This window comes from Chinchilla lanigera, unplaced genomic scaffold (assembly GCF_000276665.1).
Source record: "Chinchilla lanigera isolate Chin_1 unplaced genomic scaffold, ChiLan1.0 scaffold00056, whole genome shotgun sequence".
In the NCBI taxonomy this organism is placed as follows: Eukaryota; Metazoa; Chordata; class Mammalia; order Rodentia; family Chinchillidae; genus Chinchilla; species Chinchilla lanigera.
Window position 1 is genome coordinate 13373545 of NW_004955457.1, and position 27446 is coordinate 13400990.

General features: G+C 42.8%; 1 protein-coding gene across 1 annotated transcript in view; it reads left to right on the forward strand.

The window, feature by feature from the left end:
• Hgsnat (heparan-alpha-glucosaminide N-acetyltransferase) overlaps nt 1-12977 on the forward strand; it is a gene marked incomplete at its 5' end in the record, with an annotated part of 34559 nt that extends 21582 nt beyond the window's left edge. The window contains 11 exon segments of the mRNA XM_013520761.1: nt 770-846; nt 1141-1171; nt 3512-3672; nt 4994-5109; nt 5548-5669; nt 6064-6190; nt 7601-7687; nt 10206-10283; nt 11033-11103; nt 11195-11307; nt 12184-12977. Coding sequence (XP_013376215.1) covers nt 770-846; nt 1141-1171; nt 3512-3672; nt 4994-5109; nt 5548-5669; nt 6064-6190; nt 7601-7687; nt 10206-10283; nt 11033-11103; nt 11195-11307; nt 12184-12365 — 1165 coding nt within the window.
• Between the last annotated feature and the right edge of the window lie 14469 nt (nt 12978-27446).

A 27446-nucleotide genomic window follows, 5' to 3' on the forward strand; every position in this document is an offset into this window, starting at 1 on the left:
GAGGCTGAGGCAGGAGGTTCGCTGTGAGTTCAAGGCCAACCTGGGCCACAAAGTGAGTTTAAGGCCAGCCTGTACTGCATAGTGAGACCCTGTCTAAAAAAAAAAAAAAAAAAAAAAAAAAAAAAAAAAAAAGCAATACTGTATTCCCCTTTTTTCCAGTCATGATTGCCACTTTTGGAATTGAGATACTCACAGATGGACAGAAACTAACATTTAGGCACATTAAATGTGTAAAATGTGCCAAGCTGTAGTAAGGTGCCATACTGTACATTTTTCTCTGTGGTGGTCACATGTGGGATTTTCCCTCCTTTACAGATAAGCACGGAGTTAACTTATGAGAGTCTCACTCTCATGACTGTTAAGAGGAGAGGAAAGGACTCAAGATTTGAATCTTTAGCCCTCTGATTCAATGACTGTTTGCCTTCTATGACAGATATTTTATCTTAGATGTTAAATTATTAGGACAAAACAGTTACTGGAAGTGTTTTGCTCTGTTTTCAAGTAATATGGCTTAGTAATGTAATGTAGTGTAAATTTTTCTTGAGACATCATGTTGTAAATGTTGGCAACAGAACTTTAGTGTATGGTTTTAATTGTGATTAGAAAATAGTTTCTTGCTCTTTAAATCTCTTCTTGTGTCACAAACTGCTCTTTAGAATCATGTTAATACATGGCCACACCTTGTCAGGGTAAATGCACCACATCTGTGGTTCAGCAATTCCTTGTCACATTGCACATCCTCAAAGTATTTTCTTTGTTGGCTTTATAGGGTAGCTCTCATCCTCATGGTCTTCGTTAATTATGGAGGAGGAAGATACTGGTACTTCAAACATTCCAGCTGGAATGGTAAGATATTTCCCACAGTAGCATTGCTTACAGCTGCGAAGAGGAGATTTTCAGAAGCACTGCTTAAAGTTGGCAAGCTAGTTCACATACTTCTAGTTTGGTTTTCCATGTCTAGTTATGCTCAGGAAATGTCCCAGACCCAGAGACTGACTCAGAGTCTCAAGGGAGAGTTTGTGTGTGTTGCCAATCTATCTGAGTTGCACTGTCTATATCAGAATGTGGTGAAGTGCATTTTGGATTTGGAAATACTTGTAGAATCCTGTTTCTTATTATTATACTTACGTTGTTCTACAGGACTGACAGTGGCTGACCTTGTGTTCCCGTGGTGAGTTGGCAGTCTGCTATGAACCTTTTGATAAGTCATCTCTAGGTTTTTGTCTTTCAAATGATGCTTGAGTCCTTTTCTCAGACTAGCCATTTGTTTGGGACCACAAAATTGTGTTTGCTGTTATGAAATCCTTCCAAAGTTATGTTACTGGTTGTGTGTGTGTGTGTGTGTGTGTGTGTGTGTGTGTGTGTGTGTGTGTGTGTACTGGGGATTGAACCTAGGGCCTTCACACTGATTTACATCCCCAGCCCTTTTTTATTTTTTTATTTTGAGACAGGATTTCACTAAATCACTAATTGCCCCAACCGGATTTGAACTTGAAATCTTTCTGCTTTAGCCTCTCCCAGAATGGTATGATTATAGGTATGCATCACCATGGCTAGCTGTTGGGTAGTTCTAATATTTGACATTATGCTTATGCATGTGTGTATAAAGGACAAGTGATTTCTTTAAATGTGTGGGTGTGGTGCTGGGGATTAAACCCAGGGCCTTATGCATGCTAAGTATGTGCTCTGCCATTGAGGTATAGCCCCAGCCCAGAAATGATTGATTTTGTAACAAGCATATATTTGAACAGATATGGTATGCTACATTTTGAAATCCTGTAGAATATCATAAATTCTGAATATATGGTTAAATTCCACTACACCTGAAAATGTGTAAAATTATACTTCCTAAAAGAAATATTTTACATTGGTATTTATGATTACTCCTGAATATGTAACAGGCAATGATAGTAATACATTAAAATTTAATGTAGGAGTTAAGCAACCAAATTCTGTTTCTGTTTATCTGTGGATTCTTATTTTTGGTAAGGGGTACTTCCCGTATGATGTGCAATTTGTACCTTTGTTACAATGCTTTGAGCAACTCTGCTCCATCATTAAGACACAGTGCCTGGAGACTGTTTTATTTCTTTGATCCTTTGTGTTTTATCACTGACACGGGACTCAGTTTTTGTTTTTTGAAATGGATCTGGGTAGGGTAAGTTTTTCATGCCTGAAAACCTGAACATTATTCTTGTGCTTGTTTGTAATAATAGGGATTGAATTCAGGAATTATCTATTACTGTGTTACATCTACAGCTCTATTGTTATGGTTGTTATTATTATTTTGAAAGAGAATGTTGCTAAGTTACCCAGGCTGGCCTGCAGTTTGTGATCCTCCTGTCTCAGCCCTCTGAGTCGGTGAGATCATGGGTGTGAGCCTCTATGCCTATAATTATTTATGTATATTCTTTGTAAGGCTTCCTGTAGAGAAATTTCCTATTACTATAAGCTTTTTTTTTTCTCCCCAGTACTGGAGATTGAACCCAGGACCTTTGCACTGAGCTATAGTCCCAGCCTGCTACCCGCTTTAGTTTTCATTTTGAGGCATGTTCTCAATAAGTCAGTAAGTTGCTCAGGCTAGGCTCAAACTTGTGATCCTCCTGCTTCAGCCTATCAGAGTGCTGGAGTTACACATGTTCATCACCATTCCCCACTCACTAGAGCTTTTTATCTGATTGGAGTGTTCCTAGAATGGAAGCCAAGGCACCCCCAGGCATGCAGCAAGAGCAAACTCATCTCCACGACTATTAACCAAATAACTAGAAAAATTAGCAGTATGATTTTCTTTTAAAGAGACAATTTTGTATGGCAAAAGACAGGAACACATAGGCCAGGTGTGGTGGCACATGCCTGTAATTGCAGCACTTGGGGAGGCTGAGGCAGGATCATTTTGAGTTTGAGGCCAGCCTGGCCTACAAAGTGAGCTCAAGGCCAGCCTGAACTGTATAGGGAGATCCTGTCTTAGAAAGACAAAAAGAAAGAAAGAAGGAAACAAACAAACAAACAAACAAACACATGACTCCACCCAAATGGAGAGACAAAATAAAGCTTTTTCTTTCAGGAGCCAGTGTGAGTTTAGGAATGATTGAAATGCTTTGTTTTTCAGGCCATTGAGGGCATGCTAGGGAAAGTCCGGTTGTTTGTATTAGGCATCTTCATGATTTTTCTCTGACGGTTAATTGGAAGGATTGTGCTTGGAAATTCTATTTAATACTAAAACATTTTCCATCTAAGGCAGGTCTTGAAGATTGGCTGCCAGAACCCTCACAGCACAGCAGGCCACATTCCAGCCTCTCCCTCTGCCCTTGGCTGGATGTTAGTAGTTGGCCACTCTCTCTGCTAGTCTCCTATAAAATATTAATAATGCACAGATGAAGAATCAGAAATGAGGGGATGGATATAACCAAAATATACATGTTAAAACCCAAGTATTTTATAAAGTTAATAGGCACTGATAGTAAAAAGAAAAAATTAGAAATGGACACCTACTAACTGATTTTATTTTTAGGTTTGTGTTTATTATGGGATCTTCAATTTTTCTGTCAATGACTTCTGTGCTTCAACGGGGATGTTCAAAATTCAAATTACTGGGAAAAATTGTATGGAGGAGTTTCCTTTTAACCTGCATAGGAATTTTCATTGTGAACCCCAATTATTGCCTTGGTCCATGTAAGTATTTTTCTGCCCTTTGCTAGTATATATTCCGGTTGAACTCCAGAAAATGCGTGTTATAATTTATAGCACTGTCTGTTGATCCATCGCATTGCTAGAAATGGAACACAGGGTGTTGTGCATGCTAGCCAAGAACTCTATCACTACATGTAAGCTACATCCGCAGCTCCACATATTACCATCTGAACAAAATGTAATTCCTGCATCTCAGGTATCTGCAAAAAGAACTATTGTTAGAAAAGCATATATAATGCTTGCGTAACTTTGGGCATTATTCTTATTGTCATCTTGGACTTTTAGACCTAGGAGGAACCTCTGCGACTATTCAGATTCTTTTGTTGTGTGAAAGAAAAGTCTGAGATCATTTGAGATGAAAGGTTTTTTCTCTGGCATATGTATGTATGGAACAGGACAGAGCAGAGACAGACCAGCTCACCTTATTCTCAGGCCCTGCTTTCCGGCCCTTTTGTTTTCTTTTTTTGTCTGTATGGAGTAGTAGTTTTGAGAAATCTTTTGTTATCCTTTATATGCCAGATGGGCTGCTGGGAAGGACGATAGATTTGTCATTCTTGTGACAGTCTGTAATAGAACAGCACTCTCGGGAAGGATGTAAACTCCGTGTGCTGTAGCAGCATCAGTAAGAGTAGTCCCTAAGCTCAAGTGGGTCTCGTTAGGCAAACAGGACACAAGGGTTTCGGCAGTAGCCAATTCAAGCCCTCAGGCAGTAAGTACTTTTATTGGAAGATAGTGAACACTGGGAGGACAGAGAGGTCACTTGTGGTTGATGTTGTGTAAAAGTAAATTTGATGGACTGCCAAAAAGCGAGCCATGGCTCTGGGTAGGGTTCATTCCAGGGTTTGTACAGGCTTACAGTTTTCTAGTGATGCTGTTATGTCGCATGTAGGTCAGGGAGAGTCAGCGGCTTGTGTTGGGTCTGCAAGTTTCATTTGATTTGAAAGTTAAATCACTGTGCCTGATAGGAAAGGCCAGCAGATGAAAGTCAGGGCCAAGAGTCGTCCTTGCCTTATCCCTACCGCTGAGTAAGGCATGTTTATTCTCAGTCTCCCAGCTGGCCAGCTTTCTGGTTTGAGTTTGAGCCTTCTCCTGACCATCCTTCTCTTGAGTGGGGCTGGCCTGTTCTCTTAGAACTTCAGTTTGAGCCATGTCTCCTGATCATGTGTATTTCTGTCTCCAAGAATTTAAAAACACTTACTTAGATGTAATATAGGTATAGCTTCCCCTTTAGAAAAAAATAATGGTGTTTTGGGTTGAGATGAGACACGTTGGCCATGTCTTACCTAACCTGTGTCTTCTGCAGTGTCTTGGGATAAGGTACGAATTCCTGGTGTTCTGCAGCGGTTGGGAGTCACGTACTTTGTGGTTGCTGTGTTGGAGCTTCTGTTCGCTAAACCCATACATGAAAATTGTGTCTCGGTAAGAAATCATAAATATGTGGTTAAAAAGGAGGAAGGTGTGTGATAAATTCACTTATAAAGTTTTTAGAACTTTTTCATTCTGAGTAGAATACTGCCAGCTAATCAACTGCATTTTTTAAAAAATATTTTTATTAAATCTTTGTGTGTATGTGGTTCTGAGGATTTATACCAGGGCCTCGCATATGCTTGTCAGGTGTTTTACCACTGAGATATACCCTCAGGTCAGTAGTTGCTTTTTAACTACTATTTTATTGTAATACATCCTAGAGCATGTAGACAGAAAACCTATTAAATAATTTTTTGTATTACTACTAAACAGTCAAGAAAATAATCCTTGGGAATTTCCAAAATGCATACTGTAATTTAGTCTCCTTGTGTTTGCATTTGCAAGTACATATTTGCATACTTAGTGTTTTCTACCCCGCCCCTCACTCAGGACAGAAGGTTCTCTTACCTTCGAGACATCACCTGCAGCTGGTGCCAGTGGCTCTTCATTCTGCTGCTGGAAAGCATTTGGCTGGGCTTGACATTCTTATTACCAGTTCCTGGATGCCCTACGTAAGTGAACCCTTGCCAGATAATCCCCTTTTGCATGTCATTTTCTTCCAAATCAGAGGTTCTGAGTTCAGAGCTTTAAAATTTCTCAGGTCAGGTGATTCTTATTTGACTCCTTTTTCTCCTTTGAGGTATGCTTTACAGTGGGAGATATTACAGTTGATATTGTGTTGAATTTGAGGTGAATTTGAGGGTGAATTTGAGTTGCAATCTGTTGGGCCTACTGCTTTACCGTTGTTGGAAGTAGGTGAGTCAAGTGTTGATGAGGGTGCATGGAGCCAGAGGGATGTTTTAGACTTGTTCCTATTTGAGGCTCTCTGAATGAGGCTGCATAAAATCTGCTATACCTTACTCTCCCTTCTAAAGTCTCATTATTTAAATATGTTTCACTTCCTAGTGGATACCTGGGCCCTGGTGGTATTGGAGACTTGGGGAAATATGTAAACTGTACTGGAGGAGCTGCGGGTTACATTGACCACCTGCTCCTAGGAAGTGACCACTTGTACCAGCATCCTTCTTCTACGGTATGTGAGACTGGCTTTTACATGGGACTAGGGGTTCAGAAGCTCTGAAATGGGGGAAAACAGAATGAGTTGGCCTGCTTTAAATTATGTCCCTTTAGTAAAATGTGATAGGAATTAATTTTTATTGAAAAGTTGCTAACTTAATGACTTCATCATGTGGCAGTAGATGAGCATTATTTTAGACAATAAAGTAAGAATGAACTGTATAAAATGAGTAGCATTTAGTACTTTCCTGTATATCTCAGGTCAGATTTATAGGCAGTGGCCTCTGAAACAGAGATTCATGTGCAGGAGTGTGTCAGAGTCTTTGCTGGATCAGTCCCTGTTGGGGAAGGAAGGAAGCAGAACTAAGCAAAGGGAGAAGTTGAACTGCACTGCAGTCCCAGCCTAGGGGAAGCTGGGTGGCACCTCAGAGCTCTATGCACTTGGGTGAAGGACTGAGCCCCTTATGTTTCTTGTAGGATGTGGACTGCCCCGGCAGTGGGTGACACCTGCAGAGCTTCAGAGGCAGCTCTCTTTTTTCTTTGCAGTACTGGGGGTTGGAACCCGGGGCCTGACACATACTAAGCCAGCACTCTACCACTCAGCTACAACCTCACCCAGCAGTGTCTTTAGTTAGGACAATCCCGAAGCAGAACTCAACTGGCAGCTTTTAGCAGTTACTTTTTCTAGTAGCTGGACAGTGAAGGCGTCAGTCCTGAAAGGTGGGAGGGCCTGGGGGTGTGCTGTACAGCTACATGTACATTTCCAAATTTCTTACTTTTTTTTTTTTGGTTTTTCTCTGGTACCGGGAACCGAACTCACGACCTTGCGCTTGCCAGGCAGGCGCTTTTGCCGCTGAGCTAAATCCCCAGCCCCACATTTCCAAATTTCTACATGGTCAGCATTTATTTTATGGTGAAAAACACAGGTTTATTTTACTTTATTATTTTACTGTATTGTGTAGATACTGTGGATTAAACCCAGGGCCTTGTGCATGCTACACATCTACTCTACCCAAGTGTATTTTTAAATGTTATTTGCCTTAAGAGGTGATAGGAAGCGGTCATTGCCATAGTAGGTTTGAACAAAAAGGAGTAATGCTGAAACTTATGAAGATCTCATGCATTGTATATGAAACTGTTCAAGTGAGGGGCTGGCACGGTTTACTGAGCCAGCTGTAGTTGAAGGGGCCATTGTCCCTGGCTTATCCCTGGGGCTGTGCATGTCCTGGGCACACCACGTACTTGCATGCCCAGGAAGTATCCCTGTAAGTAAGAGATGAACTTCCGCAGCAAAAGCAAAATCAAACAAAATACAAAATGTTGAATCCTGGGGTGCAGCGCTCAGGTTTGTATTTAGACTGAGAGATTTCATGTTCATTTCCATGGTCAGTGAGTAGAGGCTGCCTTCTTGTTCTGTTTTGTGAAGGTGCTGTATCACACCACGGTTGCCTTTGATCCAGAAGGAATCTTGGGGACCATCAACTCCATTGTGATGGCATTTTTAGGAGTTCAGGTATTTGCTCATATCAGTAGTACACATTTTTTCTGACAGTGTATGATGACTGTTTCATTACTATTTCAAAAACTGTTTCATTAAAATAGAAATATACCCTCTTCCATGCTACAGGTCTAATAAATTCTGTTCAGGTTCAACAGATTGTGCAAAATCAGAAGTTCCTAAAACTCAGCACAAATAGGTATAATTCTTATATTTAAAAAAAAAATTTCTTAAGTTATGTGGCTTATGTTAGCCAACCAATTTTGGGTAGAAGATTTCCTTTGCTGATGTGTGCAGAGTGTTCAGACATTAGGGACACTAAGAAGTTACCTTGTCATTTGTACCATTTATTCTTTGTATACTTGTCTTAGCATGTTTTTGATGCTATAAAAAATTACCACAGACTATATAACTTTTAAAGAGCAGGGATGTATTTTTTGCAGTTCTTGAGGCTGGGAAGTCCAAGATCAGGGTATTGGCAGGTTTAGGGTCTGGTGAGGGTCTGGCCCCTGCTTCCAAGATGGTGCCTTGAAGTGAGCATCTTGTGGAGAAGACTAACACTGTGTCCTATCCTAGCGGAAGGTGCAAGGGCAGAGCCTGGACTTGCTGTATCAAGCCCTTTTATAAGGGTGTAAAATGCATTCAGGAGGGCAATGCCATCAGAAATGCGCATTGTAGCCAGCACTGTATACGGTTTCAGAGTGTTCATGTTTTCTTTCAAGGTCAATACAGGTTTTTCTTGGTCTCCCTCAAATGCACTTTTGTTAAAAAAGCCTGTATGTTTCTTTCTAAAATTTTCCTTACTGATATTTGAAACTGTTTAAGGGAAGTGAAGCGGGAGGGGAAAACTTTGTAAAGCTGTCCTCTGGGTGATGAGAATGCGCTTCACGTATGCTGTCTGCTGGTGTGGCCACTGGCCAGGTGGCCATGGAGTACTTGAATGTGGCGAGTATGGCTGAGGAAATGAATTTTTTAGCTTACTTAATTTTAACTAATTCAGCTTTAAATTTAAAGTGGCTCCCATATTGAATAGTGCAGATAGCATATACATTTTGGTGATTAAATAATTTTGTAGTTAAAGATTACTACACTATCACTGTAGCACTATCTAGTTCATACTGTGTTTTTTAAACAAGTTTTTTGAGTCTTTTAGCTCTCTATGTAAATCCCTGCCAGCTGAGGCAGCTCATCCAGTGTGGAGGTTGAGTATGGCCCAGAGCCGCAGTGGGGTACAGTCCAGCTCTGGTCTCAGGCAATTACAGTGGTGCCTTGGTTTATGAACTTAATTTGTTTTATGATTTTAAGGAAGATGACTGCACTTGTGTTTGTGTGGGGAAAATGAACATGGTCATGCTTGTCACCCAGTGTGGGGTTTGTGAACAGAAGCAAAATTTCGCCAAATGCTGTTTGTGATCCAGATTGTTTGTAAACAGAAGTGTTTGTGAATCGAGGCACTGTATTATTATACCTCACTTTACTGAGTCACACCAGCACCTGCTTTATAGGGGTATTGTGCGGGTGAAACAAGTTAATTCCTATAAAGTTCTAAGAACTGCCACATAGAAAACATTCATAAATTTTAGCTATTATAAATCATTAATACTTTTATCTGTTGATGTTTTCAAATATTAATTCCTAATAGCAGAGGGATTTCATGCAAAGTACTAATGGGGTTTTTTTTTTTTTTTTTTTTTTTTTTTTTTTTTTTTTTTTTTGGTTTTTCTCCGGTACCGGGAACCGAACTCACGACCTTGCGCTTGCACTAATGGGGTTTTTAAAATGTCTCTCTGCCTATAGTTCCATTCTGTCCCTGCCCTTGGCGTAGTTGCTAGGGATGCGGCTCAGCGGCTAGCAAGCACAAGGCCCTGAGTTCGATTCCCAGTGTAAAAAAACCAACAGAACAAACAAAAAAACCTCTTCTTGAGTAGTGCTGCCAGACTGGGGGTTTAGCAGGCCAGGCTAAGCAGGTTCCTTGGCACTTCTGGAGCATACTTTCCTTGACTCCCCATTGCTTATGAAGGAAAGAAGCACCGCCTCACCCCCACCCTGCTGTCAGCCTGCTGTCTGCCCCTGTGTTTGCCCTCCCTGCCCTCCAGCCTTCTGCAGCCTTTCAGAGATGCTGTTGAGCTTCTTTAGTTTTTATTTTTTGGTATTAGAAATTGAACTCAGGACCTTGGGCTTGTCAGGCAGGCATTGTGCCTCTGAGCTGTTTCCCTGGCCCGCTGTGGGGCTTCTTTACACCTCTCCACATTGCTCTGTGCCTGCTGTTCCCTCTGCTTCCACCATCGTGTGCTTGTGGCTCCCCCTCCAGGGCTCCCATCTGATGCTGCCCTCCTTCCCCAGGAAGCACCTTGTCTCCTCTCAGTCTGCCCTGAGGGTGGGGAAGGGGTGAGGTGGCATTCTTCCTGGCAGTCCTGCAATCTGGATGTGTGCTTGGTGAAAGAATGTTTGTGGAATGATTAAGACAATGGATGACTATGAAACAAGCATATGTCTTCAGTGATTCCCTTGGTCATAATGTTTTCTTCTTCAGGCAGGGAAAATACTGTTGTATTACAAGGGTCAGACCAAAGGCATCCTCATTAGATTCACCGCCTGGTGTTGTGTTCTTGTAAGTAACCTATGTTTCTGACCAAGATGGCTTTTCTTCATACACATCTATATTTAAAAAGAAGGAAAGTGTTTAGTAACGCTACTATAGCATCTGTTACTATGTAGTGATCAGGAACATTTTTCTCTTCATTAACAGGGGAGCAAATCTTTTATTCTTCTTATTTTTTATTTTTTTGGTGGTAGGGATTGAACCCGACACCTCATGCATGCTAAACACTTATATTGTACCAATGAGTTACACCTTCACCTCAAGATGGAACAAATCTTTACACCTACATTCTCAGATTTACTTTCTTAGAATGCTGTGTTTGTGAATAAGATAGTGTTGTCATCAAACAATGGCCTGAGGAATGCTTAAAAAAACTGTGAGTTATAGATTGTGCATGGGGAGCCTGATCAGGAAGACTAGGCAAGTAGTAACACTTTAAATACCAACTTTCTGATTATATATAAAAATTTTTTTTGTTTGACTCAGTGTTCATTTTATCCTTAACTTTGCAGTTACGTTTCCTCTTAGGATCTGCCGTAATTTATTAATTAGTTTACCTTCTTCAGCTCAGAGCAATACTGAAAAGACATTTTTGGAGAACAAGTTTTTAATTAGGCCTCTTAAAATATGTTTCCAGTTAAAAGGATAAAGTATAAGCCACATTTTTCAGCCCCTTTTAAGCAGATACTTTGTTCTGAAACACAATTACTTTTTGAAATTATAATAGAAAACTAACATCCTTCCCCTCCCTATTGCAGGGACTTATTTCTATTGCTTTGACAAAAGTGTCTGAAAATGAAGGCTTTATTCCAATAAACAAAAATCTCTGGTAAGTATAGACGTGTCATTTAACATTGGTGATTTTTTGAGTTGAAATTGAACGTGCTGGTCCCGAGCATCACTCATTCAACTCTTCACAGGTCCATTTCCTATGTCACCACACTGAGTGCTTTTGCCTTCTTCATCCTGCTGGCACTGTACTTGGTTATCGATGTGAGGGGACTGTGGACAGGAGCCCCATTCTTTTACCCAGGTGAGTCATCTCTAACCGCATACAGAATTGGTGGCAGTCACCAGGTAGAATGGCCCAGAAGCCTGCTGACCTTCCACCATTGCTCTGGTGGCCTGGTTCCCAGGGACTGCAGGAGGAGAAGGCAGCAGGGTTGTTCTCCCAGGTCCCCAGGACATCCCTGGCCTGTTCCAAAGCAGTCCACTCCATTTTCACCCATTTAGGCTCTGGAGTGCTTGCATGACTATTAATAACCCACTTATTTCTTTAGGCAATATCGAATTGTTGAGTATCAGAAATGATGCAGGGCATGTTGTCAGTTTTTAATACTTGGAAATGGGACTATGCTTTCTTTCTCATTGCCAGTGTATTACCTGAAAGATTGTACCTCAGAAGAAATGCAAAGCGATGATATTAACAGATAAGTGGAATGGATCGGATGTATTTTAAAGGACTGAGAAAGCCCAGATCATGTCAATGACCACTTTATTTAGCTCTTTGAATCTAGTAATAGTTAACATTCTTTGAATCTCAAGTTTTCTGTCTAAAAAATAATGAGTGAAACTTGTAATTTTCCTTTCAGATTTGATACTGAAAAATTCACTGTTGGGCTAGAGGTGCAGCTCAGTTGTACAGCATGTGCTCAGCATGTGTAGTGTCCTGGGCTCAGTCTTCAGCACCACAAACGAGCAAAGAAACAGAATTCATTGATATAAATGACTGTTTTCTAAAAATTTAAAAATACTGTTTGCCTTTAAATAGCTGAGATATGTGTGTATTGCTTATTTTTGCTGGTAGTCAGTAATGCATGGTTTTTGCTTTTTCATTAAACTCATTTCAGGAATTATATTGATGATCTGATAGGACTCAGGAAAAACATATTCTGTATCTCTTTTTAAGGAATGAACTCTATTCTGGTGTATGTTGGCCACGAGGTATTTGAGAATTACTTCCCCTTTCAATGGAAGCTGGAGGATAACCAGTCACACAAAGAACATTTAACTCAGAATATAGTTGCCACTGCTCTCTGGGTGCTCATTGCCTATGTTCTCTATAAAAAGAAGATTTTTTGGAAAATCTGATAGCTACCACTGCAGTATGTTGCTGGAAGAATCTACTGGATCTGAAGTATTGAAACAGCCTTTATTAAATAGGGAATCATCAGTGACAAAACTAGTAGTTTGTGTGTTTTCAGATTATTGTGAAAAATGCCGAACTAAAATTGGCTGTCTGGAATGCCTGACATGACTTATAGGCTTTTCCCTTTGTATTTGTGACTTACATATTTGGAAACTTTGTCTTTTCTCTGTCTTCTACAGAAATGGATGTATTTGGAGCTGCATTCTAAGGAAATTGTACCCTTCCCCCCAACAGGGTCTTGCTATGTAGTTCAGGCTGACCTTGCACTCATAATGTAGCCCAAATTGGCCTTGAACTCTTGATGATCCCTTCTGCTTCAGCCTCCCAAGTGCTGGGATTACAGGTGTGCATCATCACACCTATGGTGTGAACCATCAGTCTGATCTAAGTTTCTCTGGAATATAATTTTAGAAATACGTCTAACCATTGATCTATCTCAAATATTTCTCAGTGAACTATTTCAAATATTTCTCCATGCTAGTGCTGTCCTTCGTACTTTGTTATATTTTGTTCGCTATAAATATAAGTCTTTAAATTTTTATATAATGTGCTAACTTGGCCTGTGTTCTGTATTGTTTTCATTAGTTAAAAATATATTTTCCCTTTTTTAGTTGTAGTTGTTTTAGTTAGTAGGTTACATTTTTTAAATTACATTTATAGATAAATATAATGCTCATATTCATTACAGGGGCTTTGTACCTGTATATGACATATCTTGATTCTTCTTTTTCCCCCAGTCCCCTCCCTCCCTTCAGCTCCTCTTCCACTTCTTACTTACCTTTGTTTCCATTTTACCCTTTTTTTTTTCAATTTTTTTTCTCTTTGTTTCACCCTAGCCTTTCCCTAGTTTCTTTTTCCTTTTGAACAATTTCTTCCTGTCTTACAGTATCTATTGTACATTTTCATCTTTGTTTACTCTTTCAGTTTCTCACACCACTCTACAGTTATATAACAAAATCTAACATCTACCAGGAACTTGTATGCAATGAGTTTCCTCTTGGTAGATTGATTTTGTCCTGATTGCATGGTATTTAAGAGGGGAAAAAACAGAGATGAATGAGGAGAGATAAAATAGGAGCCAGGTTGTAAGGCTGAGGGTGATCACCCAAGTTTTGGGAAACTGCAAAAGAGTACAGGAAAGAAAGAATGAAAAAGGCAGCAAAAGAATATGAAGTGAACCAGAAAGAGAAGAGACAGTGCTCATTCACATGAACGTGTCCTAAAATTGAGAAAGATCGTTGAGAGAAGAGCAAAAGAAGACAGTAGAAGAAAGCAAACATGAAGGTAAGATGCCAGCTGCTGGCTCCGGGGCTCCCTGGGAAACTGTCCTGCCACTGCTGTGCCACTCTTGCTGGCACAGCTGCTGCCACTGGCCACTGGGTTGTTCCCACTGCTGCTTACCCAGTGGACCAGTTTAATGTTTTGAGAAAACCAAAGTACTTTTCAGAGTTGCAAAGCTTGACAGGCCCCCACAACTATCTACCAGCGCCATTTTTTTCTTTCCCTATTTGAAAAAAAAGGTGAACTATAGATACATTATTCCCTACTACTCTTGCTTATGGTTATCTACCTCCCTACCCACTTTCCTGTTTACCTATCCATCTATCATGTGACTTTTTATCTACCCTCTCTACCTCTGTCCATCCTCTTGTCTGTCTACCTATGTGTGGCTGGGATACACTAAGGATATAGTTGAGGAGGAAAGGTGAGCACACTACACCCACTGTGGGCTCACCTATAATAGTCCTGCAGTTTGAGATGCTGGGCAAAGTCCCTTGGCCTATCTGGGCCCTAGTTTCCTCTGAAATGAGGAGGTACATGAACTCTCAGTCCCCTTTCAACTCTTTACTGTGATGAGGTAGAGTGCATCAGGAACTTTTCTGAAATCTTCAAAGAAGCAATCTTATTACAGAAAACTCAAATCAAAACTTTAAAAAATTCTGAATAAATCTTTTTAAAATGACCTTCCACAATAGGGGCACCTTTACTTGTATTAATTACAAAACTGGAGAAATAGGTTCATAGGAGTGAAGGTCAGAGAGCACATAAAGAGAGAACACTTACAATGCATATCGTAGGCATGTTCTGTGAGCATGGCATGTGTTTGGGAGAGTGTGATGTTGAGGTTGTACTTTAGATCACTCTTCATGGGAGATGGGGCCATCTTAGCCTGCTCTGTTGCTTCGAGGATTGCCACTGCATGGACATTCTAGTCTGTGCTTCCAGCTCTGGCCTCTGCCCTGGCTCCCTCCACCTGGGTGTCAGAGCCTGTGTCAAACCTCCTTTTTCCATAGATGCAAAGCTTTGCTTCTTCTTACCTTTATCACCCTGTTTTTAAGGTGTAAAACTGCTGCCATATTTTCATCCTCTTTTATGGCTGTGTCTGAATTTCCCTCCAAAGCGTCATGTGCTCATAGTGAGGCTTTTTAGAGCTGGCTGGATCTAGTGTGTGTGATACTGGGAATAAATGTGTGTGGTAACTAAATTAGTCCACTGATTGGAATTAGCACATTTCGGGGAATGGCTGAATGGATTTACTGAAGACAGAAGCCTCACTCTGAGTGTGGATGGCACCACCCAAAAGTCTTGTAGTCTGATGGGATAAGAGGGAAAGGCAAGCTACTTGCTTGCTGCTTTGCTGCCTCCTCCCTGCCCTGCCATGGACTGTTTCTCCTCTGTGATGCCCCTCTGCCTAACCTCCCTGCCTTGGAACTGGCTGACTGTGGACTGAAACCTCTACAAACTGTGAATTGAAATAAACTTTTCCTCTTTTAACTTGTGGGTGTTGGATATTTTGTCCCAGCAATAAGAAAAGTAACTAAGATACCCACCTTACCTCCACTCTGTGTCCTCTTTTCATATTTAGTCACTCCCAGATCCTCTCAGTCCTACCTTCATCTTCCACTTGTAACTGTTCCATTCTCATTGTCATGGCCTCTAATCTAGACTCTTGTCATCATTGTTAAACTGGCCTCATTCCATTTATTTCTTCATGTATAAAATCACCTGTATCCATTGCCACCAGATTTAGCTTTATAAGACAGTTTGAATCAAATTTAAATTTTAAATTTTAAATCAAATTTCTTTTAAAAAGAAAGAAAGCTTCCATTGAAATGGGAGTATCTGGCTGACACCATAGCCATCTTCCATTGATTACTGATGTATCGTTTCAGCACCCCACCCCCACCCCTACTCCTTTTACCCACTGTAGCTATTCCAGTCTAGCTATACTCCTCTTTCCTGCTCCTTCTCCTCCTCATCTTTCCAGAGTACCTTTTCCTTATAGTTTCTTCTGTCTGTATTTGATAGGTCGTTTTAAACACCATACTTCTAAAGCACTTTCTTCAATCTCTTTTCTCATTCAAAAGTAATTTTTTCTTCTGGTTGTCATATATTGGTATCTGTCCCTTGGCATTTATTGCTCTCTGCCTTGTGTGATAGTTATTTTTGTATATGTCAAATTTTCCATGCTAGACTGTGAATATCTTAAGGGCCAGAACTTGCTCCTCTGCATCTTCTTTATGGTGCCAAACTCACTGTTGTCGAGGTAGCAGGTGTTAAACAAACATTTACTGAAACAGAGCAATATGGGGGTTTTCTCTTTTTAAAATAAATATAAGTGCTGATAAGCATCTGTCTGGAGAGAGCTGTGAAAGTGTGCATGGTGCTGTAAATGGGGATAGTTATCTTGGGGTAGACCCAACACTCCCCTCTTCTTGCAATGCAGCATTACGGTTGGTCATAACAACATTCTCCCAATTTTTAACAGTTAAATCTGAGCAAGACTACTTTATATGAATTACCTAGAAGCACTTCTCAACCTGAGTGTTGAATAAATTATAGGATGTCTTGAGCCATAAGGAACAGGAAATCGGAATTTAGCTGATTGATGAGGAAAACTCATCCCACTGATGAGGTCTCAAGGGAGCAGCTGCTGCCACAATTCTAAGTGTGACACAGCACACAGTGTAAGGAGAGGGCCTTTCCCGAGTCCTGTGGTTGATCACCAGAAGATTTCCCAAAAACCTGGCAGCAGCTTCAGAGACAGACAGCACAGGTGACCAAGCCATAGGTGGGATACTACTGGGACACAGCACAGTTGGCTTCTTTGGGCGAGGGGGAGCTGTGTTTTGGGGATGAGATGAGTGACAGATCCAGGAGGGGTTGTGGAGAGGACAGTGCGGTGGCTGTAGCAAACACTACATTTTACAGGGAGGCAGAGTGGTGTGGCGTTTTAAAATAATAAAACAAAAAATAATACTCTACACAACAAAGATGTAAACTTTCACCTTTTTAAAATCTTTTTTTATACTTGCAATCCTAATTTCTATTTATAATTAAGTGAAACTGCAGTGCTCGTAAGATGTATCTTGTCATGTTGGCCATTAAGGACATCTTTTATAAATGCATCATAACCCATTTGTGTCAGAAATCAGTTTGTATGAAATTTCAATGTACTACCACTTTTTCCTATAAAGTACAGTGGTGCCTCATTTTACAAACAATTTACAACTTGGGGGAAGATGGCTGCTTTTGTGTTTGTGTGGAGAAGATAGCTGTAGTCATGTATGTCACCCAATGAAGAGTGCAAAGAGAAGCAAAATTTTGCTGATTGCCTTTGTTGGCAAACCAATTGTGAACTGAGGTGTTACTGTAATTCTGTTTTCCAAATAAACAGGGAGACAAATAGACTAATAAAATTTCTCAACATACCAGATTTCCTTTCAGAAGAAGATCTTTGAATCAGTTGTAAAAAATTGGGGGTAGAAGCCAGGCATCATAGTACATGCCTTAATCCCAGCTACTTGGGATACTAAGGAAAGAGGAGCCCAGCTGGGTAAAATATCTTACACCCTGTCTCCAGATAAAACAACTCAAAACCCACAACAAACAAAACCACAGGTAAATCTTTAAAGATGCTAAGCGGTACACCCAGGATTTGTTAATAAAGTCTAACCCATGAAATCAGAAGCACTACTCTCTGCAAGAAATTCAACTCAGCACTGAGGCCATCACTGCCAAACACAGGAAAGGAGAGGACAAGGACCTTTGCAGGTCCTAGAGATGTCTGGAGACACCGAAGAATTTAACGGACACTTCAAAGGACAAAGGACTCTGCCTACTGAGATGGAAGATTGCCAGAAAACTTTAACCACAGATGTTCATTGGGATCTTCCCGCCTAATGTCCCCCTGCCGTCTCTCCATTTCTATAAAAGAGACACTTCTCTTTGTTTGGGGCAGGCAGTCTCACACTCTGCCTGAACCTAGGGACAATAAATTCCAGGCCATGTTGCCTTTCTACAAGCCTGGTGGTCTCTGCTCGTTATTTATGTTACATTGACCTTACTGTGTAGTAGCACTCTACAAGTTTTTGCTCCTACCTAACCAACTTAGTATCTATTTCTTTTTTTTTTTTTTTTCCAGTACCGGGAATCAAACTCACGACCTTGCGCTTGCCAGGCAGGCGCTGTGCCGCTGAGCTGAATTCCTAGCCCCCAACTTAGTATCTATTGGTTAGCCTTTTCCCGCCTTCTTCCCTCCTGCTCCCTTCTCAATTCCTGTGAAGTCAGGTCTTTGTACCTCACATAGGAACAGTGTCATGTGGTGTCTGAAGCAAGAGCTCGTCATGTTATGTGAAGTAAGACAGGTGCAGAATAACCTCCTGTCTTACTGATGTAGGAAACACCAGACATCCAAATATGATATAAGGGAAATAGTATAATTTCCAACCTGCTAGATGTCTGACATGCTGAGCTCATGTTCCCCAAATCAACGAATTCTGAAAAACAGTGACAAGGGTAGGAAATATTTGAGAGGGAGAGATACAGCTCCTGAGAGAAAGGAGGGACTCAAAAGTGGTTTGCTGAGGATCCTACTTTTCAGGGGAAATTTTATGGGGCACAACCATGTGCTACAACATCGGTTAAAGTTATGATCAACCAATAAAATTATAAGTACAGTTGCTTAGATAATATTGATGCAATGGGGAAGCAAGTCATGTAGCAGGTGTTTATGGAAAGAACAAAGAACTTGTTAGGAAGGGATGAGCCTGAGGATCTTGGTCACCCATTGAGGTGACTGATGTCTATCTGGACTTTATTAGACCAGGCACTACACTTATCCTGGCCTTTCTATTTTTATCTTGAGTTCTGGCCTTCAACACATGCACCTCTGGCCACAGTTGTGATGAGTTTTTATCTTTGTCCTGACTCTCTCAAGGGGCCAGCCCTATCTGACTGCTTATAATATTCCTTCCTAACTCAGCTGTCTATAATATTACAGGAAGAGGCATTAGTGCAGATGGAGGGAGACACCCCATTGAATGGAAAGCTCTCAGCCAGGCCTCAGGTGCAGATATTTTCTTGGAACTTGTTTGGGCAGGAGCACTCTGAGAAAAGTGACCTGCATGGGGCCGTTCCACCTTCCAGCCTAGGCCTGGCAGCCAGAGCAGCAGACAGTGCCCCAGGAGACAGGCTTGGTACTTGGCGAGGTCCTCAGCTGACAGACACAGTGCCTGTGCCATCTGCCTGCCTTAGGAAGCAGCCTCCTCAAGGGAGCCTGTCCATTTGGAAGTCTTGTGTCCGTTGGCCACTGTGTGCAGACTTCTCTGTGCTTTCTTAGAGCCTGGCCCTTGATGAACTTCCCTGGTTGTTTTGAGCACTGGGAAGAACCAGGTCTTGTTTGCTTCTGGTCATCTTTGCATATGAGTGGACAGGATCCCACTGCCAGATAGTCCTGGGCCAGGAGTGGTCCCAGACTTTGACATTAGATGTTTGGTGAGAGGAGCAGGGCATATTTGGAGGGAGGCATGTGAGACACAGACAGGCAACTGAGTGTTCAAGAGGCCAGGGCAGAGGCAAAAGCCTGGTAGGGCTCTGTTTTCTCGGTGGCCTCTTGTCAGCCCAAATGACTATCAAAGCCATTCTCCAAAGAACAGTGGTATGAGGGAGAGCAAAGCATTGTAATGTGAATGCACATGCCTTAAAAAACTGCTGTATCCAAAAAACCTGAGAGGCAAGGGTTAAGTCATTAAAACAAAAACAAAGAAGGCTGTGTGAGATATTTAAGACAATAATTCTTGGCTACGGGGACAAGGGTGATGCCAGTGTAAGGCTGAATATCACTGTTTATGGAGGTTCTTGCAGAAGGATTTTTTGTTTTTTGAAGAATGTGGTTAGGGTTCTAGCAGACCTTTTATTTTTATTTATTTGTAACTTACTTTAGTACATATGTTTGCATTTATCTTAGGGAGTAGGTACACATACTTAACATATCTCAATTCTTTTTATTTCCTCATCCTTTACCCTCCCTCCCCCTCCCTCTGTCTCTGGATCCCCTTCCCATTTGCAAACAGTTGATCTCCCTGTTTAATTTTACCCATCTTTTATTTTGTTTCAAATTTATTTATACTTTGGGTTTCTCATATAAGAGAAGTTATGCAATATTTAATCTTGTGTGCCTATTTCACTTAAAAGTATGGTTTGAAGGTGCACCCATTTTCCTACAAATGACTTAAAGGTATCCTTTATGGCAGAGTAGTACTCCACTATGTATATTATACACAGTGGAAAATACCATATTTGCTTTATCAATTCATCTGTTGAAGGATATATAGGCTGCTTCTAAGATTTAGCTATTATGATTTGTGCTGCTATAAACATGGATGATACAATGTCTCTAATTCTTTAGAAAGGATACTTAAAAGGGGAATGATCAAATGGAGTTTCCAGTTTCAGTTTTTTGAGGAATCCCATACTGATTGCCATAGTGGTTGTACTAGTTTATGTAAGGCTCGAATTAGATGCACTGTTCCAGCTCTCAGCCTGTTTGCCAGCAGAGGCAGTGTTTTCAGTGGGGACTCAGCTCAGCACTGAAGCTGTCACAAGGGAGAAAGATAGGACAAGAAATCTTGGAGGTCCCTGGACATCTGCAGACACCTGGAAATTTACCCTAGATGCCTCAAGGATTCTGCCCACTGAGGTGCAAGGTAGCCAGAGAACTTTAACCACAGATGTTTAGTAACATCTTCCCATCTAATGTCCCTTGTTTTCTTTCCATTCCCTATAAAAAAGCCTGTTTCTCTTTGTTCCCTACAGACTGCCTTTTCACCCTCTGCCTGCCTGCACCCAGGTATTAAGCTGTAGCCTTTTTGCTTTCACACAAGCCTGTTGAGTCATCTCTGCCTTGCCTTGCCTTCCTTACATCTGTGCTGAGACGTGGGAGACTGAGAGAGGAAAAGTTCCCTCTCTGTGGGGATCTCAAGTTTTCTCCCAAGCCCCCTTCCCTTTGTCACTCAGTGACGTCAGTTCCTCAGACCTCAGCTTCTATAGCTCCTGCCACTTCTGCCATGCCAGATCTCACTGGGTGTTTCAGATTGGGTAAATCTCCTGTCTCTCCTCTGTTTTCCTTCTTGCCTGCATTTTATTTCCCCCCATAAAGTCAGAGAGAGGCTTGCCCTGCTTTTCATGATTTTAAAACTCCAACTGGCCTCGAAAAGCACTCCCAAGAAGGCTGCTTCCCTTTAGAATCTGACGAATTGCAAAGACATTTGCCTTGCTCAGTTGCTCACATTTTATGGCTGTGGGTCCTGGCTGGGGATGCCCATTGAAAGACTCAGCTGCTTTCTCACACCTCTGTCTGTACTCCAGTAGGGAACCATGCACCTTCAGGTCCCCACTTGTCCCCTCTGGCTTTCTTCTAACCTAAAACCCAACCAGGTTATTTCTGTAATACAGCATGGCCACACTCTGAACTGGACAGTAAATCTCAGTGGCCTGTGCAGTGTATGTTTCCATTTTGTGAGATCTGGATAATTACTGCCCTAAACTAAAGAAGCGTTCTGAAGTGGCTTGTGTTCAGGCCTTCTTTATACTCTGAAGTATTCCTGCTCTGTGTTCTTCATGTGACCCCTTGCAAATTCTCCACCTCTCCCTTTCGTCCACATCCCCTCCACTTCCCTCCCATGCCAACTCCTCCCTGACCAAGGACCCTGCTGACCTCGCTTTCCTGTGGCATCCTCCTGCCCCCCAGCTGAACTACTTCTCATGCTCCCTGTTCCTCTGGCACTCACGGCCATAGCTAGTGCAGCTCTGCCACTGCCTTCCTCCCGAAGATCCTCTGGTCACTCTGGAACCTATCTTATCTGTCAATCCAGTACTTCCCCTTACATTCCAACTCCAACCCATTCTCCATCTGGACTGCAGTTTGGTGCCCTTCCCTCAACTTTTGCTCTGCAATTTCCACTTTGGGAGGTGGCGGGATCTGAGGGAATTGTTTAGGTTCATGTTTCCTTCTACCTGTCTGATTTGTCTCAGATTAGTAAGCGACTGGGTGCCTTTCATACGGACCCGAACAAAGATACCTAGGAATTTCAGTACCTTTCACAGTTCTACTGTTTCACCTGGGATGACCTAAATATCCTTTTACCCTTTCACCCAAGGGACAGGAAAATGTTTGGGCTTTAGCTCAGACTGCAGGTGCCTTGAATCAAACAGGGAGCTGCAACTACTCCCTGGACTAACTCAAACTGGGACTTCAGTTTACTATATAAGAATGGATAGTCCCCTGCTCACAGGAGCCATAACTATATGGTCACTCACTTGGTTGAAGGGCTCTGTAAGGCAGCACACAGGGCAGTTAATTATGACAGACTTGTGTTGGTTGCTTTTTTCTTGCTTCTGAGACAAATACCTAATGCCCAAGGTTAAGGAAGGAAAGGTTTATTTAGCTCACAGTTTGTGAAGATTTCAGTCTGTAATCAGCTGGCTCCAAGGCAAGCAACAAGAGCAAAAAGAGGAGAGAGCAAGCCTGTTTTCCTCCCTTATATTGTAACCAGGCTACCTGCACTCCAGTGAGTGTAGAACCCCCATCATCTCCCTCCCCTCCTCTTGTACAGGCTGGTGATGTTTACAAAGTGAGGACCCTGGCCCCCTGCTGAGTCAAACTTCTAAACTTCTCAATTTGACACAATGAACAGCATCCTAGAACTATAAGGGCATATCCTCTACACCCCAGGATATAGAACTGCTGGGTCATTTAGTTAAGCTTCTAAACTTCTCAAGTTGACACACTGTATCAACCATTACAAGGCTTAAGGAGACCACTCAGACAAAAGATGAAAATCTGGTTTAGTTTATGTCCTGCCTTGCTGCTGCCCTCAGGCATTCTATGGCCCTGGGCCAGAAAGCCCAGAAGGCCAACTGATTTTTTTTTTTTTCAGACAGGGTCTCACTCTGCAATTCAGGTTGGCCTTCAACTCACTAGTTACCTAAGGCTGGCCTCAAACTTGCAGTGAACTTCCTGGTTCAGCCTACCAATTGCTGGGATTACAGATGCATGCCTCCATACCCAGCTCCTACTGATTTTAAACAAGCATTTTATTACCCAGTCTGCTCCAGATATTTGGAAAAAAGTTGCAGGAGCTGGAGGCAGGCCCTTAAACCCCACAGCAGGAGTTAATTTGGCATTCAGTGTTTTTAATAATAGGGATGAAGTTACCTGCAGTCAGCACATTTTTGAGTTTCAGCTGTTTGCCTCTGCCATAAGAATCACACTGCTGCAAGCTGGACCAAAGTCCCAGCCAACTGCCAAGGTTGCCCCAGGGCTCCCCACCATCGGGGCATACCTCTGGGTCCACGCTTCAAATGCTGCCAGACTGGTTGTTAGACTAAGGGTTGTCCACATCCTGGGGTTCCTAAAGCTGTGCCCCATCTGTGAGGGCCCCCACTGGAAGTCAGACTGCCCTATGTTGTTATCTACCCCCGGAGTCCTATGGCTGGCTCTCTCCCAGATTTTTTTGGACTGACAGTGGATGACTGACGAAGGTCCAGAGGCCTCCAGGACAATCTCAGATGCCAAGCTTCAGACAACTCTTGTGGTGGAGGGTAAGTCCGTATCTTGTGATAGTGGGGCAACTCATTCCACCTTACCTGTTTTTCCCAAGGACCAGTTTCCTTGGCCTCAAATTCTGTTGTGAGTATTCATGGCAAAGTCTCTAGGCTTTTTAAAACTCATCTGTTTTGGTGCCAGCTAGGTCAACAATTCTTTTTTCCCCCCACTCCTTTCTGATCATTCCTACTTGCCCTGCCCTCCACAGATGAAATATCATAGCCAGATTATCTGCCACTCTCACCTTTCCTGGCATTTGTCCCTCTTTTCTTGCTGCTCTCTTCATCTCTGACCTTGCCCAAAGCCCCCAGTGCCTCCCCAGATCTAAACCCTAGGGTCTGGATACCACTTCGCCTTCCCCAGTTCTCAGTCAAGTACTGCTCACCATCCCACTAAAGCCAGATCACCCCTATCCCTCCCAGTGCCAATACCCCGTCCCCAGTCAGGCTCAGAGAGGACTAAAACCAATTATTTCTCGCCTGCTCCAACATGGGTCTTCTGGCCTCTATCAGCTCTCCATATATCAGTTCATTCTTCCTGTTTGAAAGACAGATGGCACATGTAGATTGGTCTAGGACCTCTGCTCTATCAGATAGTCCTTCCTATCTGTATTGTAATGCCCAACCCATATACCCTTTTATCTTGTATCCCCCTATTACCCGCTACTCAGTCCTAGGTTTGAAGAATGCTTTCTTCACCATTCCCTTATATCCCTCCTCACAGCCCCTCTCTTCCTTTACCTGGGCAGACTCTGACACTTGCCAGTCCCAACAGCTGACCTGGGCTGTCCTCCCAAAAGGTTTCAGAGACAGCCCCCATTATTTCAGCTAGGCCCTTGCCCATGCTTTGCTCTCCTCTCTGTCCAATTCCCACCTCATACAATAGGTAGACAATCTCCTCCCCTGAAATCCCTCTTAGGAATCCTCCAGACAAGATATTGTCCTACTCTTACAACACTTAGACACAAAGGGTTGCCATGTGTTTCCATCCAAAGTTCAAATCTACTCTGTCTGTCACCTATGTAGGTGTTATTCTGTACATACACACCCAAGCCCTTCCTTCTGAGTGTGTCCAGGTAATTTCTCAGATTCCCATCCCCACCACAAAGTGACAGCTTCTCTCCTTTCTTGGTGTGGTGGGATACTTCCGTGTCTGGCTTCCTAGCTTTGCCCTGCTTACCAAACCCTTATATAAGCCTTACAAAAGGGGGTCCAGCTGAACCGTCAGATCATAAGAACTTTCCTCGCTCTTCCTTCCAGACCCTAAAGGAAGCTCTGAAAACAGCTCTAGCTCTGGCTTTGCCAGACTGCATCCAACCTTTCTGTCTATATAATGTAAGCATGGCAGTTGTGCAGCCACCGTTCTGGCCCAGGGGCCAAGCCCATGCCCAAGCTTTCCTATCCAAACAACTTTGTCCCACTGTCTTAGGTCAGTCAGCCTGCCAAAGAGTGGCTGCTCCTACATCCTTAATGCTTACAGAAGCTCTAAAAAAATTACTGGACATGCAGCACTCACACTATACTCTTTCATAACCAGCAAAGTCTCATAGCCTCATCATATCTCTCTCATGTCTTATTTGTCCTTCATATCATATTACAGTTGTATGCACTCTTTATAGAAACCCCTACAGTAACTGTTGCCTTGGGTCCTGACTTTGACCCTGCCTCTTATCTCATACCCACTCTGTCTCATTCTAAGGTACAAGATCCAAATGACTGTCTCTCATCCAGTTAACCTCACCCTTTCCTCATATCTGTTTTCCCCTTGATCACACTTGGTTTCTTGATGGGAGTTCCTGTAAGGCTTCCTGCACATTGTTAGCTAAGGCAGGTTATGCAATTGTCTCACATGACTCTGTTATAGAGGCTGCAGCTCTTCCCTCACCCACTACCTCTCAACAAGCTGAACTCACTGCTCTGACTCATGTCCTTACGCTGGCGAAGGGCTTACAGGTTAACATCTACACAGATTCCAAGAATGCACTTTATATCACACTGCCATATGGGCAGAGAGGATTTTTCACCACTCAGGGATCCTCAATCATTAATACCCCATACATTAAGGTCCTTATTCAAGCAGTTCTTCTACCAACATGGGTGGCTAAGTGTTGAAGGAGGGTGAGGTGTTTTGGTGACATCCAGCAGTCATTTGCCATTGATGGTTGGGACCGATCGAGAAGGGTATGGGCCCAGTTGACTGTGGCTTGTAGATAAGGGGGCAGTGTAGGGAGATGGTTTTGATTTAGAGTCCCGTTTGAACTCTGGACGGTTGAGGTGAGGAATCCAATTATCAGGAGGTAGGTGGTGGTGAGAAGGCTCTTCTGGGTGAGGGACTGTTTGGGTGGAGCCATCAGGGAATGGCAGGGGGTATTTCAGTAAAAGAAATGTTTGAGTGTGCACAAGGGGACAAGTATTAGTCCCGCAAGGAAAAGGAAGATAGCTGATAGGAGATGTGGTATCTGGGGGAAGGACTTGGCCCTCAATAATCATACTTGTTGTGACAATGGTTTATCCTGCCTTTGCTGTCAAGGCAGCCAAAGCCTTATAAAACCTGCTATCTGTGAACCCAGTGTGTTGAGGTGTCAGTATGGGAAGATCTGAAGTGTGGGGGAAAAGATTGGTGTGCAAGTGTAAGAGAAAAGGGCAGTCATGTCACCAGGAGTAATCTGATTTTGAATTGTGATTTATGTTCTGCAGTATGGCTACAGGGCCAGTGGAGTTGAAGGCAGAAGCTGGGGCCAGAGTGGTCATGGGGCGTCTCAATAAAGAGAGCATAGAGTTGTATGAGCCATGGGGCTGAGAGTAGGTGAGGGACATGGGAGGAAGAGAGAAGGGCTTGGAAATCATGGGGGACATATAAAGAGATAGGTGCATAGAAGGTGATTTCCTGGGCTTCCTTGAGCATAAGTGCAGCAGCGGCTGCTGCCTTTAAGCATGAAGGCCATCCCCTTGTGGTGGGATCTAGTTGCCAGGAGAGGAGGGTGACTGGGCAGGGTGTGAATCTCTGCTGCACATCCCTTATGTTCTGTTGTCTGTAAAGAGAAGGGGTGGCTGGGGTCTGGGAGGGAGAGGACTTTGGCTAGGGATAAGGCTTGGTTGAGCTTTTGGAATGACATGTGAGGAAAGGCTTTTTTGTCTATGAGTTTGGAAAGATTGTCATGGATGAGTTCATAGAGGGGTTTGGTGAGTATGGAGAAGCCCAGAACCCATGAGTGGAAGTAGCCTATGACTTCCAGGAAGGAAAGGAGTTGCTGGACAGGGGTGGGTGTTGGAATTTGGGTAACGTAATGTATACATTCCTGGGGCAAGGCCTTGGTGTTTTTGTGTAGGAGGATGCCCAAATATAGAACAGAGGTCTAGGTCTTGGAGGGGGAGTCTTGGTATCCCTTGGTGTCTAAGTGTTGAAGGAGGGCGAGGATGTCTTGGTGACAGATACTGCAAAGGGGTTGCAAAGCAGTAAGTCATCTACATACTGGAGAAGGCAGGAGGCAGTGGGGCAAAAGGAGAGGAGGTCATTGATAAGGGCTTGGCTGAAGAAGTGAGGACTGTCTCAGAAGATTTGGGGTAGAACCATCCTAGTAAGCTGTTGTGATTGGTGTGTGAGTGGGTCAGTCTGGGTGAAAGTGAAGAGTGGCTGTGATTTTGGGTGTAAGGGTATGGTAAAGAAGGTGTCTTTGGGGTGTAGGATGGTATAGTGGGTGGTGGCAGTGGGTATGAATGACAGGAAAGTGTAAGGTTTAGAGACTACACGGTGGGTGAGGAGTATAATTTGGTTAATGGAACAGAGGTACCAGACTAAATGATAGGATTGGTCAGATTCTTGGATTACATAGATGGGGGTTACAAGGGGGAACTTGTGGGTGTAAGGAGACTGTGTATGAGAAGATGGGTGATAATGAGTTGGAGACTCCTGAGGGTGGACTTAGGCAGGGGGCGTTGGTGCTGTACTGGGTATGGGTGATGCTCTTTTAGGAGGATGAGAAAGGTGGGGTCTGTGTGTAGTGATAGAGGAGGTGGAAATGTCCCAGTGCATGAGTTGAGGGTAAGGGAGGCAATTGGTGGTGGTCTGGAGTGGGGTGGAGAGAGCAGAAAGGTGACAAGGCACAGGGAGGTATTGGGTATAATCAAAGTGGTGG